Here is a 16,112-nt window from a genome sequence, read left to right on the forward strand (position 1 = left end):
AGGGAAAAAATATTTTCATGGAAAGAGTTGTCAAGCCCAGGGCAGTGGTGGAATTGCCATCCCTGGAATTGCTCAAAAACCACCTGGGGACACGGTGAGCATGGTGGCTCTGGATTGATCACTGGACTTGATGATTTAAGAGATGTTTTCCAACTTTAAAAATTCCATAATTCTCACACAAACTTTTCAGATCCCACCTTTGGTGTCTCTCCTGTGTCTGTTGGGTGTTGGACAGGGATATCTGCCCTGGGGTTAATCAATTACCCAACCATTTTCACCCTATTCTGTTTGCAAGCTGTAATTTAAAAGCACCATTCAGGAAGAAAAATCAGGGAGGCAGAGATGATATTCCATGAGAGATTCACTTCAAATCCATGGGGAAAAGCATCCCCTAACCTGGATTTATCTCCTGCAAACACAGAGTGAAACCTGTGCTTGCATGAGGATAAAACTGAATCTGTGCAGGGCAGTGGGGGCCTCATGTGATACAGCAGGAGAAATTTGTTATATTTGCTTTTTAATTTGAGGCTGGCTTGCTGTCTGCTTGCCAGGTGCCTTCATAGTGTTGGGTTTAATTTGTTGATGTGAGTGGGGAATGGCAGTTTGGGATGGGGAGGAGAGCAGGTGGGGTCGGGGTGAAGCCTTGAGAGGCTGCCTGGAACAGAGGCTGGACAGGAAGGAAATAAAATTAAAGGAATGAAAAGGTTAAAGGAATAAAGTAGGGACTTATTCAAAAGGCCTCAAAGGATTCACCTTGGGCAGTACGAGGGCCTGGCCGTGGCTACACCCATTTTTATAAGTTCTGCTCCATTTCCATATTGGGGTTAATTGTCCAATTACAGCTTTAGGTCATGAAGTTCCTTCCTTCCTGTTTTTCTCTCCTCCATTCCCTGTTGTTTGCACTTTTTGGGCTGGAGCTGCAGCGGTGTCCTTGGTTCTGGGGCTGGACAAGGATTGTTCTGTGTGCCTGAGCTGTGAGGAGAGCTGCTGACACTTTCTGTGGAGTTCAGAGTTATTATATACCAGTGCCTTCCAGAATCTGGGAAATAGGAAAGTTCAAACTGAAGGCATCAGGGGGAACAGCTGTTCATGGGTTCTGAAGCTGCCAGAAGAGAAGAAAGATTGAACAGCCAGCAGACACCTGTTTGGAGCAGCTCAGCTCCCTGGGCACATGGCACAGGGCCTGGCGGGAGGAACAGATGGGATGAGAGTGGCAGGTTGTGCAAAAAGCTGGGGATGAGCTGCTGTGTCCTTGTGTCGTACTGAAGAGATGCCTTAGGGTTTCAGCTTTTCTATTTTTCATGTATTTTTAGTAAATTTGTAGCTGATCGCCTGCTCCTGCTGGTGTCACTTGTCCCTGGCCTCTCCTGCCTGGCTGTTCCCGTTTCTCAGCCAGGCCCCTCCAGCCCTTCCCATTTCCCTGTGGGACACGTGGGCTGTGTGTTCACAAGCTCTGCTTTTATTCAGGCTGGACACCAGCAGGAATTTCCCCATGGAAAGGGTGGTCAGGGTTTGGAAGGGGCTGCCCAGGGAGGTTTGGAGTGCCCATCCCTGGAGGTGCCCAAGGAATTTCTGGAGGTGGCACTCAGAGCTCTGGGCTGGGGACAAGGTGGGCATCAGGCACAGCTGGGACTCTGTGGTCCTGGAGGGCTTTCCCAACCTCAGTGTTTATGGGATTTGGTGATCTTTCTCCAAAAATGGACCTGGTGATCGTGGAGGTCTTTCCCAGCCTTTGTGATCCTGGCATTCCATGATTTCCATCAGGAAAGGTGAACAGGCCTGGTGACTGTCAGGGCTGGAGCTCTCCTGCACTAAGGCTCAGATTGAAGTGTTGCCAAGTTCATTGGAATTGTCTCCAACATTTGTTTTCATGGATCCTGGTCTCCCACAATTTGGGAAAACATGGCCTGAGTTAGATGGGAAGTGTCTGGTGTTGGACTTGATGACCTTGGAGGGTTTTCCAGCTTAAATCATGCTGGGCTGCTGCCCCTTTCTTTGGCCAGCCTCTAAATCAGGGGGAACCCAGGGATGCTCTGCCCTGTCTGGGCTCTGAGCCATTCCTGGGCTCCCTCCCCTCACTCCCTGGGGTCTGAGGCACAGCTCATTTTCCTTGTGAGAGTTTTCTGGGGTGGTGAAGATATAGAGAATCCTGGAATGGTTTGGGTTGGGAAGGACCTTAAAGCTCATCCAGTTCCAACCTCACCACCTTCCACTATCCCAGGTTCTTCCAAGCCCTGTTCGACCTGGCCTTGGGCACTCCCAGGGATGGAGCAGCCACAGATTCTCTGGGCAGGAGGATTTCAGGGAATGCTGTTTCCCATCTCCAGGGACGTCTCACCCTCCCTGGCCACTGTGGGCACCTTCTCCTCACCTTGAGGCCAAGCTGGAGAGCTCCTGCTTGTTCATAGGAACAGGGCTGAACTTATTTTCCTTCCTTGAAGACAGAGTAATTAAATCCAGTATGTACAGATCCCTCAAATTGACAGCCGCCCACAGAGCTAAAAACAGGAAATCCATTAACTTCATTATTTAAAAAATAAAATAAAAATCCTCCCAACTGATTCCTCTGTCACTTAAAGTTCTGCATGGAAGGAGGGCTAATTTAACGCTGCATTAACTCCCAGTTATCACCCTCCTGTTACCTAAGTAGTTCCTAATGACTACCCTGGAGAGCACTTGGAAGCTTTTAAAAGTTTTTATGCTAAATTTTATTTTTTTTTTTCTGGGTAGTTTATACTTTAAGTACAAAAGTTCCTGCTAACGTTCTCCCAAATCTTCCAACAACAGCCAGAACTTTTTCTGGTGGCTGCAGAAATGTGAAGTATCCCCAGGCTGAGGTGACTTTGAACAGGAAATGGGAAATATTTAATAATGGTGGTTGAGGATGTGGGAAGCTGGGTCAGATTTTGGCGTTGTGGTGTCCTGGGGTTGGGCTGGAGGGCTGTGGGTGCTGCAACCTGGAGAGGTTCAATCCCAAAATGTCATTTGGGATTTGAAATCACCTCCAAACCAGGAGTGATCCAGCCCCTGGAGCAGGGATAAATCCCTGGTCCTGCAGCACAGCTCAGATATTCCCAACAGGTGCTTTAGGCTCAAGCTGAAACCAAATAAACCACGCTGGGTTTTCAGGGCGGTGGGCTCGGGAGCAGGTCTGATTCCAGGGAAATCAGTCTGGATTGGATATCTGCCTCCCCTGGGCTGCTGGGCTGTCTGACACACAATATCCATAGGGAGACAGCTGCACTGGGAGCTGGGAAATCTGGATCTGTTGGAGCAGCATTTGTCTGTGCCGTGCAGACGTGCTCTGGGTAAATCTGATGTGTGGGTGTTGCTGTACAAAGAGAAACAACTGGCTGTTTTCACCTTATCCTGTGTTTTAGGAAGGGGAATTAATAAGAATTAATTACGTGAGCTCTTTCTAGCATAGCCAGGTATGAGGGTTGATTTTGGCCAGGTGATATTTTTGAGTTAGAAAACCAGAAAATAAGAAAATTCATTATTCTTGAGCCTAGTTTTTTATCTTCTGAAGGCTTTCAGCCCTTCCCTCCCTCTCTGCTTTCTCCCTGATTGACCAACAGAACAGTTTAGGATGAGGATATCGGGGGAAAGGACTGTGCTGACCCCTCTGCAGCCATGGCCCGGCTGTGCTAACTTGGGATGGTGAATTTATTTATGGCAAATAATAAAGATGAAAATTGGACATCACTTGATGTCCAGCTACAAATACAAACCCTCCATTGCATGAGGGGCTGGAGCGTTTGGAAGAGGCAAAACACTTGAAAACCCTAAAAGTAATAGGGAAAAGCGTATTTAGGTTTGGGGTTTGCTTCTTCCCTTCCCTCCTCCCTTCCAGCACCTCCTCCTGCTCCTGCTCCTCCCCTGCCCCAGCAGAGACCTCTGGAAAATCCCAGACCATGGATTTTGCCACGCCGAGTTCCGAGCGTGTCCCGAGCCCTCGGAGCGCGTGTGGGGCGGGCGCAGCCGCCATCGGACGTTGGTTTTATTCCCTTTTTTTCCCCCCCAAAAAAAACCCAGCCCGTGGCTCCCTCTCCGGCTGCGCCAGAGATAACAATGGGGGGCTTTGTGCTGCCCTGCAGCTGCTGAAATTTGACGAGATCCAAGTGAGGAAAACAGGAGCAGGTGGGTCAACAACGTGACCCTTTCGTTCCCAGCAGTATCAGTGAGCCCTGGAATAAGGATGTGTTGGTTGGGCTTGGAGGATGGGAATTGTCTCTTGGAAGGAGCCCTGATGGGGTTTGCTGCTGTTTATGGGATGGGTTTCACCCCTCAAACTGCAGGATTGGGGAATGTTACTGGAGATTGTTGCTCCCTTCATTCCCAGATTGTTCACTGGTTTTGGGATGCTCCATGGCTTCCATGTGGATGCTCCTGAAACTCCCAGGGTCCTGAAGCTCCAATATCTGCCTTCCCATTCCACAGCTCCAAAGTGGGGCTGTCCCAGATGAGTTTGCTCCATCCCTGGCAGTGTCCAAGGCCGGCCTGGACAGGACTTGGAGCAGCCTGGGACAGTGGGAGGTGTCCCTGCTATGGCAGAGGTGGCACTGGATGGGCTTTAAGAACCCTTCCAACCCAAATTATCCCAAAAACCAGGAGAGAAGTCCTGGAATTCATGATCTGGGAGGATCAGTGAGGAACCTTAAAGAAATCCTGGAGTTAGTGAGCTGGGATCAGTTAGGAACCCTGGAGAAATCCTGGAGTTAGTGAGCTGGGAGGGTCAGTGAGGAACCGGCTGCCCCTCAGGTGGGGTGACCTGGCTGATCCCTTCAGGTGTCCCGGTGTGTTTGGGCTCTGTGAACCCCTGAGTGGTGTTCAGAGGTGACAACACTCAAACCTCAGCAGGGACTGGCTCCAGCCTCAGAGCTGTCTAAGAATCTGAAGGATTTGGAGTCTGAGGCTTTCAGGGCAGATGTGAACAACTGTGTGTGAGTCAGCAGGGAGGAACGGGAGGTTCTGCTGATGGATTTGGTAATCTTGGGCCTGGTGTCATTTTACAGCCCAGTGAGGGTGAGCTGAGCCCAGCTCCCCCCTCGTGCCCTGAGCTGTGGATTCACTTGTGCTGTTCAACATGTTCATCTCCTCAAATCTTCCCAACTGAGCTGGAATTTTTATAGAAACCACAGCACAGGAGCATATGGGATAATCCCAGCACTTCCAATGGCCATGGAGCAGCATCCAGCAGCAGTTTGTTTGCATGAGATGAAGCCTGAGAGAGGAGTGGGCTTGGGGGTGTTGGAGGCCTTCTCCAAGCTTAACATTTTTCTGGGAATGACACATTATGGTCAGGATGAGTCTGTGCTGGAAGAAAGAGGTCAGGAGAGGTTTAGGGGATGGATGGATGGATGGATGGAGGCTGGGAAGAAGCACAGTGGGTGATGGATCCCAGAAAACTGATCCCACATGGGCAACTGTGGAGATCCCATCCCTCAGGAAGGAGTTTGTGAATAAATCAGAACCTCTCCCAGCTCATCTGCCCTAAACCTGGTTTTAGCAGGACCTAGAGGCAAGAGCAGAGCCCCACATGCCCACACTGGGGAGCAGCCAGAGCCAGGCAGCATTTAACCCCAAACTGGGCGAATTTTGGGGCCCAGCCTGCTGTCCCAGCCTGTGAGCAGAGTCTGTCCGTGTCTGCAGGGGCAGTTAAGCCCAGCTTGGGGCTGGTTTAGCTGCAGAGCAGCCGGGGGTGCCAGGGCTGTGCCCGGCAGCTGGCAGCGCTGTTTACTCCGTGCTGCGCCCGGCACGGCTCCATCCTGCTGTGCCAGCTGGTGCCAGGATTCCAGCCCTGGCATCCCTTTGGGATAAAAGCACAGGTGCAGGGCTGAACTCGTGGTCGAGGCCATGCCAGGAAGGCTTGGCTTGGCTCGGTGCTGGGAGCATCCTCCTGGATGTGCGGGAATTGTCCTGCAGGATGCCAGCGTCCTTCTGTGCCCCTGGCTGGGAATTGGGGTGAAAAACAGAGCAGGGAACGCTGCTGCTGTGCCCTGCTGGGTGAGGGCAGTGCTGCCCTCGAGGGGATGGATGCACAGGGATGCAGGAGTCTGGATCCCACCCCGACACCCATCCCCAGCGGGGCAGGGTGGTGATTTCCATATGAAAACAGGGATAACAGTGGGATTCTTGTGCTGGCAGGAATGAGGGAGATCTACGACCCTTTTGGTGCCAGTCAGCCCCGGAGCTGGGTTCAGGCACAATTAACCTTTCACTTTTGGGATGAGCCGGTGCTTTCCTGCTGCAGCTGCTTTTTGGGACAATATTCCTTGCTTCTCCTTCCAGAACCATTAATTTGGGCATCTGGGGGGTCTCTGCTGTGGGCAGGGAGGAGGGGGAGTTTTAAATGGCTTTGATGTGCAATAATCTGAGTTTTTAAAATTGCAGTTTGATTTAAGGGGTTTTTGCACATTAAGATTTTAAAAAAGGAGGTTTCACGACTGTTACTGGAAATATTTTCAAGTAAATTCAAAGTGGTTTTTCCTGTGTGACAACATCAAATCAGGGGCTGGAAAAATCTTGGGGTAGGGGATCAGGGGGCTCAGGCTGAAGCTGGAATGGGTTTGGAATATGTTTGGAATGTGTTTTCTTTGGGCTGGATGAAGGGAATTGTTATGGATCAAACTGGTGAGCACCTGTAGAAACCTTGGGAATGAATTGGAGCTATGGACACTGCCTGGTTCAATTGACAGAGCTGAGAATTTCAGTGCCTTGATGGCCCCACCAAGGAATTTTCAGGAATTCTCCTCACCAATGTGCCATTTAATGTCTTTTTTTAAAATGGTTTCAGAGAACAATTCTATCACACAGGAATATCTGAGAATCAGAATAATTGGAGGTGGGACAAAGCTGCAGCGATTTAGTTTTGGCAGGGATAATTTGGTGCTTCCAGACGTGGCGAGGGTTGGACTTCACCTGTCAAAACAGAGCTGTGTGTTCTGCCTCTCTTGGAATAATCATTGCAATATTTGTAGGCTGGGATGGAGGAGAAAATGCAAAATACAGATTTGCATGGATTAGGTGGAGTCTGTCTGCTCCAGAGGATCCAGGGAATGGATTCATGGTGGGATCCCAAGGCTCTGCTTTGAGCTCAGTCCAGGGTAATTTGGTTAAATCCAGGGATGTGTAAAATCCAGCACTTGGTGGATGTGGCCTAATGGACAATTTTGGTACCACTTTGATTTTTTTTGTGATTAAAATTCTGAGCTTCTCATTGCACTGACTATTGATGGTGACAAGATCTAATGGGATCTTAATCACTATTTTCTGAAGCTAAAACTGCCCCATTTAGGCAAAAATCCAGCCCCAGTCCATGGCACTGCTGGATCCATCCATGACTGGAGGGATCAGTGGCACTGTTTGCCTGTCCCGTGCCACTTCCCAGGGCACCTAAATCTCATTTTTTCTGCCTTGTAGAAGTTATTAATTTTTATTAAATCCCCCCTTTTATGCAGTTTGTGATTGGAGAAGAGCAACACAACCCCAAAGCTTCAAACCCCTGAATCCCCCCCCTTGTGTGGGTTGTCTCTTTTAAGGCAGCTGGTGCCAGATTTCCCCAAAATTAACCTTAAAAACCATTCAAGGTGGGGTTTTTTTAATAATTTGATTTAAATTTAATTCCAGGATAACTCCCAGCACTCTCACCATAATTACTTCCTTCTTCATTTCTCGTTGGCTCTGCAGGATGGGAATCACAGCTCCTGGAGACAGGATTCCTGGGAATATTCCTGTGCCCCCTCTGGAGCCTGTCCCGCCTGCCCCAGGGCTCTCCTCCCTCCAGGATTGTCATCTGGAGCTTCCGCTGGCTCATCTTCAGGATCATGCTGGGAGCGGTGAGTGGGGATTCTCCTTGGGCTCCTTGCAGGTGCCAGCAGCAGGAACATCCCATCCCAAATGTCCCATCCCAAAAATCCCATCCCAGATGTCCCATGCCAGCTGGGAATTTCCCAATCCAGCACCTCAGGATCCATTGGTTTGGGAGTTTTCCCATTTTCAGGATCATGCTCGTAGCCATGAGTGGGGATTTCCCTTTGGCTTCTTGGAGGTGCCAGCAGCAGAAATGTCCCATCCCAAATGTCCCATGCCAGCTGGGAATTTCACAATCCAGCGCCTCAGAATCTGTTGGTTTGGGAGTTTTTCCCATTTTCAGGATCATGCTCTGAACCGTGAGTAGAAATTTCCCTTTGGCTTCTTGTAGGAGCCAGCAGCAGGAATGTCCCATCCCAGAAATCCCATCCCCAATTTTCCCATCCCAGCTGGGAGTTTCCCAGTCCAGCACCTCGGGATCTGTTGGTTTGGGAGTTTTCCCACTAACCAGGAAAAACTTCCTGCTCTGGTCCTCAGGATGCTTCAGCTCTCTCCTGGTTTTGTTTTGAGGAGGAGGGAGTGATCTGTGTGGATGTGTTGGTGCTGCACTTGAGGGGCTCTTCCAAAGGAATTAAAGGGAATTTGGGCGTTGTGGCTTTTCCACAAGCCTGTTGGAATCCGGTGGGTAATTCCCAACTTTCCCCAGATTTCTTCTCCTTTGTTTTTGCTTTCCTGCACTGTCACTCTCTACTCCGTGCTTCCAAACTGAGCAATTGCTGCAGAACTGTCCTGGTGCCAGAGGGAATTCCCAAGCAGCTTGTAAGGGAATCCATCAGGACCTGACACATCCCATTAAAATTAAAATTAAAATCGAGGCGTGGCAGGGGCGTTCTCCCATCAGCTCCATCTGCTTGGACCTTCCAGAACATCCCAAAACTTGAAAGCTGAGGATCATCACTGTAGGAGGAGTGGTTGGGTTTTTTTGGAATTCTGCCTTGGAATTTTTTTCAGGGATTTCAGGGTGAAGGTTTTATTTGGGGCATTTTTCACCAATGGGATTTGAACCAAACGTCAGCACATCCTGAGGGATGCAGGCTGGATCCCAGGATCCTGATGCTTCTTTGGATTCAGGGAATGCCTGAATGTGGCACTCAGGGCTCTGCTCTGGTTGGCAGTGTGGGGATTGGCCATGGGATGATGATTTTGGAGTTCTTTTCCTGCCTCAATGATCCCAGGATTCTGTGGTTCTCAGCTATGATGTGGATTGTTGAGTGAATTGACACGAAGCATAGCCAAACATCCCCAATTTCCTTAAAAATTGATCTGATCACCAATTTGCATCCTGCTTTCCTTCTACACTGGGATCTGCCTGAGATTTTTTCCTGCAGATGTGTCTCATAAATTCTGAATTATGGGGCAGGCTGAGTATGCAGGAAAACTGTGCTTCCCAAACATCTCTGTTCCCATTATCCCTGTGCTGCTCTCAGCTTTGCCAGGAGAGCAATAACTCCTGATATTTTTGGGAAGAGACATGTCCCTGTGTGCCTGGGACACTGATATATCACTGACAGCCACAGGAGAGGAAAACATGGAAAGGTCATTAAATGGAGACCCCCACAAGCGAGTGATTGATGGGGATCTTTAATGTTTTGGGGCCTGGAGCCGTGTAGGATTTCTCCTGGGCTGGGGGAACAGCTCAGCAGGCAGTGGGAAGGAGGAGGATCCTCCTGGAGCCCAGGTGCACCTGCTCCCAGCGCATCTTTGGTTCCTCCCGAGCTGGCCAGGAGCTCAGCACGTGCAGCAGGAGTTTCCCCAATGGGATTGGCAGGGTTGGTGCTTTCTGCAGGAATTTCAACTTTCCCACATGGTTCTCCTGGGATTCTCTGGGCTGGTTGGGGTGAGGCTTTCCTTGGGAAATCCTCCAAGCAAGAAACATTCCCTGGGGGCAGCTGGGCTTTCCTCAGCTTGTTCTGGGTGTTAGGAGAGCGTTTTGGGAATGTTCCTTGGGTGGGTGAGGTGGTGTCTCCCCAGGTTCCCATCTCCCCAGGTTCCCATCCCAGTTCTCTCCTGTTTTCCATGGTCCCTTCCTGAACCCCAGGGCTGATTTCACTTGTCAGCCCCTTTTCCCTCCACTCAGTGCCTCATATCTGGGATCTTTCTCCACGTGGAGCTCTGACAATCTGGGACTTTGCACTGAGCAGAGCTGCTCTGGTTTGGAGGAGGATGTTGGAGGAAGGGTTGGAACGAGACCATCTTCAAGGTCTCTTCCAACACAAACCATTTCATGATCAGGGAGTTTTGCTGTTTCCTGGCTAAACCTCCTCCCCAAAAATCACGTCCAGACCTTGCTGTGTTGTGCACAGGAGCTGGCTGGGTTTGTTTAGGGAGAAGTGGGATAATCCCAGCTGTGGTGGGAGGTGAGGAGCTCAGGCAGGCGCTGCTGCTGCTGGGTTTGATTGGCAGCCAGCGCTGGGCTGAGCTCAAATATTGCTGCCTTTTTAAAAGGCATAATTACGTGATTCAATCTATATGTTTGATGTTCCTAATCACCCATTAGAGCAGGATGTAAAGAGGGATGCTTCCCAGGAACATGCCACAGAATAGGGGCTCTTTGTGTGAGCCAGCAGCTCGTTAGGCAGTGAGTGATGCAAACACACATTTGCGGGGCTGCTTTCCCTCAGAAGAGCTGGGTGGTTTGATGGCTTCGTCATTTTGTTTGTGACTCTCTGTCACTCGGATTTCCTGAGGCTTGGAAGATGCAGAGTGTGGGTTTGTGATGCCATCAGAGTCACGAGGTGGGAGGCAGAGGTGTGTGCTGAGATTTCTGCCACTCCTCAGGCGAAGGCATGAGAGGACACAGCCTCACCTTGCCCCAGGAGGGTCGGATTAAATACTAGAATTATTTATTTTTTGTCTGAGGGAATGGTCAGCATTGGAATGAGTTGCCCAGGGAGGTGATGAAGTCACGTGTTTGAGACATTGGATGTGGTGGCACTGGGTGGTCCTGGAGGTCTCTTCCAACCCCGATAATTCTGTGATTCCAACCACACAGCACATTGTGTGCTCACCATGCCACAGGGACTTGCCAAGAGGAGCAGCCCTGCTGCCAGCAGGGTCCTTGGCGTGGTGGCACTGAGGTGTTTTGTCACCTGCAGCTGCCTGGGGACTCTGCTGTGCCCTCCAAGCCCTGTCCCTCTCTCCAGGAACACAAATATCTGATCCAGCGAGCTGAGTTGCTTTTCCAGCTGCTCCATTCCCTCAGTGCTGGGTGGGTTTGGGGGGGTGTCAGCCCTTCTCCAAACCCCTCATTGCAGGCTGGGGGTCCTGAGGGAGCTCCTGGCAGCCCTTTTCCCAAAGTGCAGGGTTTAATAATCCCTGATTCCCAAAAAATAAGGGCTTGGTTGGAGCTGTGCTTCCCTGGACCAGCATCTCCCTGAGTCTCGTGGGTTCCCACTGGTGCCAGCTCTGCCTGGAGCTTTTTTGGGGGGATTCTGATTGAACCCCCATCCTGTGCTTACAAACTCTCCCAGGTGGAAGAGTTTCTGCTTCATTTTTGGGTTGTTTTGGGGTTTTATGGGCAGCAGCCCTGCTCAGGAACTCTCCATCAAATACACCTCGTGGCCAAAACCCCATTGAGCAAATATTAGTCCTGAGTTTTTGCTGCAAGGCCTGAGAGTAGGTGACAGCTTCATGGAGTCCATACATTCTGGGGAATTCCTGCTGCAGGCGAGAGCCACGTGCTGGGGGAGCCCAAATTCCTGCCCAGGGCTGGAATGGAGCTGATGAATTGCCAACAGCATCCTGAGGAAAGCCTGGAGCAGCTCCTTGTGCCCTGGAAGTCACCAGGGATTGTTAAAGCAAACCATAAAAGAGAGTTTCTGTTTCTTTATCAGTGCAGGGGCTGAGGGAGCTCAGAAATGTGAGAATTTGGCTGTCATCAACACCTGCCTGCAACTGCAGCAGCACTGAGCACACCTGGAAGCTGCAGGAGCACGGAATGGGATCTCAGGGGGCTTTGGGAGGAGCCCTGGAGCAGCAGGTTCATCCTCCAGCCCTGCAGTGGCTGAGGGGGCAGTGCTGGGGGGCTTCTCCTGATGGCTCTGCCCTGGGCTGTTCCCGGCTGCAGGAGCAGCATCCCCTGGGCTGGGAGATCAGGCTCATCCTGGGTGCTGGCTTGGTGTCCAGCAGCACTTCCCTGCATCTCTCAGCCCTGCTGGGATGTGCCCATCATCCAAAGCACGCCTGGGTCACTCATGCCCACTGGGTGATGTTCTGTACAGGGAATATCACCCTGGAATGGTCTGGCTTGGAAAGGATCTTAAAGCTCATCCAGCTCATCCAAAGGATCTTAAAATTCATCCAGTTCCAGCCCCAGCACCTTTCACTGTCACAGCTGATCCAACCTGGCCTTGGACCCTCCCAGGGATGGGGCAGCCGCAGGAAACAGGGAAAACAAGGAAAAATTCTCCCTGCTGAGGATGCATGGAGGAGATGGGGGAGCTCTGAGCATCAGGGGTGCAAGAGCAGGCTGGGAAATGGGAATGAGCAGGGAATGGAGGTGGAGCTGTGCCTCACAGAGGATCCCAGCCATATGGAATGAGTTACCAGGCAAGGTGGCTGGAGCAGTGAGTGTGAGGCTGAGACATCTTGATTACTTTCTGCAGGAAAGGATTGAAGAGCGGAGTGAAAAACCAGGGAAACGGGATTTAAAGCACATTACCACTTTAATTTAAAAGTGCCCAAAGCAAGGAAATTCAGATTTAAAGCTGCCAATCTCTGCCTGGCTGCTGCAGGTGTTGGGGCTGGGAGGACTCTGGGGTCTGTGTCCAGATGGGTCCTGGGGCCATGAGGCCAATCCCAAACTTTGGGTTTGTCCCAGGAATGAGATCCTTTAATAGGTGTGTTCTGTGATAATTCTATTCTTTATAACAGACTTTTTTTTTTTTTAATAACCTGCCCTGTGTGCAGTGCGCTGGACACCTTCTCTGTGTGATAACCTTTAAGTGTTGCAGGGTCTGGGATGGATCCCTCAGGAATGATTTTCTTCCCCCTTTTATCCTCCCAGTTTGGAGAGCCCTTCCCAGGAGCTCCTCCTCACATCATACATGAGGTCCTGAAGAGGAATTTAGGGGCAGTTTAGGGGAATTTAGGGAATTTTTGGGAAACCCAAAAGCATCTTTTCCACTTGGGATTTGTGCCTTGGCCGTGCCTCCCCTTGCTTTGCTTCCTGTAAACAAAATTTCTCTCTGTTTTTTTTCCCACTTTCCAGATTTCCCGTTCTGTCAGAATGGCCCCCCCTTCCCAGATCCAGGCTCAGCTCCCTGAGCTGTTCAGAAACATCCTCGGCTGCAGAACAGAGGACTGGGAGCAGTTTTCGGCAGGCAGAGACTTAGAAAATAATTTCGGTCCTTTGCTGTTTCTAATGTACATAAGAGATATTTTCTCCTTTTGCAGGAGGATAAAAGATCATTTAAAGTGACAGTTTTGGGGAAAAAAATAGTGCAACAAGAACTATAATAATCAATTATTTTCCCCTTAAATTATCACAGTTTTTTCCTGTGGATTTGTCCATCTTTCTCCGAGATGTCTTTTCACAAAAAAAGGATCAATTTCTTCCAGATAATTTATACATCACTTGATATTTAATATATTTTTAAACAGTTCTGAATTTTCTTTGCTGTTAGAAAATCTTTCTTTTAACCCACTGCAGCAAATCCTTTCAGAACCTCGCGGTTCGTGTGAAACTCTTGGTGTTCCTTGTTTTGTTTTTGCTTGGAGCCTGTTAAAAGTGTCAGGACGTGGGTGGCATTTGAAAGGTTACTGGAAAGGGTGGGGCTGTGATTAGCTAAGAAGGGAGATGAACTTTCTGGCAAAAATAAGGAAGACTTTGAAGCAAACAGAATCTGGATGCCTGCAGAAAAATGGAATCGAATAAAAGATGAAACTGGGGCGATCCCGAGGTGCAGAGGGGCGAGCAGCAGCAGAACCCAGCGGATGTAGATGTCAGCTCGGTGACAGGCGTGCCCTGATCCCGGGCATTATGGCCCTGCAATGGAGAATAATTATTCTAATTTGTTTTATTACATTAGCGTGGGTAGGAGGGAAGAAAGGGAGCTTTCTTCGCTGCCTCTCTCATTATTCCTGGGCAAGCACGGCGGGGCCAGCTCCCGGCTCCCGCGCCGGCCCTTCATGGGAATTTTTGGAAAATGATGTCTGCAATGTTCTGACCTTTGCCGTCCCAGCTGCAGCCTCCTCCTCTCTGCAGGGATCCCACACTTGACTCCTTAGCAACCTCCTTTGTGCCTCTGATCTCTCTCCATTCGTCTGTAATAGCCCTTGGCAGCGGGACTTGTTGTTCCTTGGTGGCTGGAAAAGGCAGGAGCCGCCGGTGCCAAGGGTTTTGCAGGATCCCTTTCACCCAGCGCTGCCGCCAGAGCCCCCCAGATGCTGCTGGGGGCTTCTCGGAGGGGCTTTTGGGGGGATTTGGTGGAGGGAAACAGCAGCAAATCAAAGGAAGCAAAGTCAACGCCAGGGAGTTCTCCTGAGAGGTTTCTGCCCATGCGGGGCTTTGTGGTTTTGGTGGCTCTGGTTTGGCTCTGGGCTGGTTCTCCTGAGCTCCTGCAGGCTCTCCTGAGCTCCTGGGGCCACTCAGAGCCCCTGTGTGCAGGAGGCAGCGGGCAGGTGGGGTTTGCTCACCTGGATCATGGCAGGATCCTGGAAAGGTTCCTCGTGGGCAGGGACACCTCCTGCTGTCCCAGGTTACTCCAAGCTCCATCCAGCCTGGCCTTGGACACTCACAGCGTTCTCAGGATGGTGTGGAGGTGCCAGGCTTGGAGCTGAACAGGGCTGGGCAAGGTGCAGAGCAGAACCAGCTGAGGAGCACAAAGCTGTCCTTCCCTGGCTGAGGAATTGTAAACCATGGGCTGGTTTGGGTTGGAACAGACCCTAAAGCCCATCCTGCCGTGGGCAGGGACACCTCCCACCATCCCAGATTGTCCCAGCCCATCCAGCCTGGCCTCAAACCCTTCCAGACGTGGAGCATCCCGTTATTCCTCTCTTCTCATGGCAGGAGCAACCTGAGTTCAGTGAGGTTGGTGGGAACATCAGGTGCTGCTCTGGTGCTCACCCTTGGCTTGCTGCTGTCACAGCTGTGGCAGGGGCTGTGTCACCTGTTCCCTTTGGCTTGCTGCTGTCACAGCTGTGGTAGAGGCTGTACCTGTGTCGCCTGTTCCCTGTGGGACATTCCCTGCAAAATAGAAAACCCAGGATCCAGCTCATCCTTCCTGCCCCACAGACCCTGATCCATCAGCAGAGAGGGATATGGGGAAGGTCTGGGGCTCTGAGGGGTTTTAGACCCCCAGCTGAAGTTGCTCTCATTGGGTTCCTCAGATTTAGGTTCTCCAGGAGCCTCTTCCAGCCCTGCCCTATAATCCTGAAATGGTTTTATTTTTAGATGTCACCTTGGGAAGCTCCTTCCTCTCCCACACACTGGGGTCTAAATTTGTCTCAGAATACCCTGGTGAGGGTTTGGCTTTTGAGAGATGGTGAAACCACTTTTCCTGTGGGTAGCAGAGGTGGGAAGTGCACGGAGCTGGGATTTTCCCTGGAAGCTTCCCTTATTTATAGCAGGAGCAAAATGAAAATTAGAATTTAGTTGGGAACTTTGGGTGGGTTTTTGCCCATCTTTTCTACAGCAAAGACACAGAAAGGTCTTTAAATTGACTCTAAATTTATAACGTGGGTGCCCCATTCCCCACCCTTCCCTCTGGAGCTGGGATCAATAGGGAATTTTGCAGACATAGCTTGAGTCACCAAGCTTTTGCTCAGCTTCCCGTGCTATTGGCCTGTCTGTACCATTTTTTTCAGAATTAATTTTGGGCTGAAAAAGTCTCAAAGAAGTGCTTTGTTCCTCCTTGACACTCACTCCAGGGAAAAAAGGAAAAAAAGAAAAAAAAAAAAAGAGGAGAAAAAGGGAAAAAAAAAAAGCCGTGGAAAATCTGACATCTGCATTGTAGAGAAAAATCAATAGATAGGGAGGAATATAATTATCCCCCACTCCTGAAGGAATTTTTCAGATATTTTTTGGAACAGTGACTCATATGGGCTTAGGGCTTGAATGACATTTTAATTATTCTGGCTTTTTTTTGCTTTGAATCACCCAAGTACAGCAGGCTGGAAGGGGCACAGTTGGGCACAGCCATCAGGGGAGGATGGAAGGGCAGGATTTGGGGATTTGGTGTTGGAGCTGAGCCCTTCCCTCCCCTCAGGTGGGGGCTGGATCCCCCTGGATCTCTGATGGA

The 16,112-nt window shown here is 50.3% G+C and overlaps 1 protein-coding gene across 1 annotated transcript in view; it reads left to right on the forward strand.

Annotated features, from left to right (window-relative positions):
- Positions 1–16,112, forward strand: part of LMF1 (lipase maturation factor 1) — a 134,981-nt gene that overhangs the window by 35,918 nt on the left and 82,951 nt on the right. The window contains exon 3 of the mRNA XM_054270731.1: positions 7,690–7,838. Coding sequence (XP_054126706.1) covers positions 7,690–7,838 — 149 coding nt within the window. The remainder of the gene's footprint in view (positions 1–7,689; positions 7,839–16,112) is intronic.

Source organism: Melozone crissalis, unplaced genomic scaffold (genome assembly GCF_028551555.1).
Source record: "Melozone crissalis strain CALT ecotype California unplaced genomic scaffold, PUWL_Pcris_2 ptg000012l_1, whole genome shotgun sequence".
Taxonomy (NCBI): domain Eukaryota; kingdom Metazoa; phylum Chordata; class Aves; order Passeriformes; family Passerellidae; genus Melozone; species Melozone crissalis.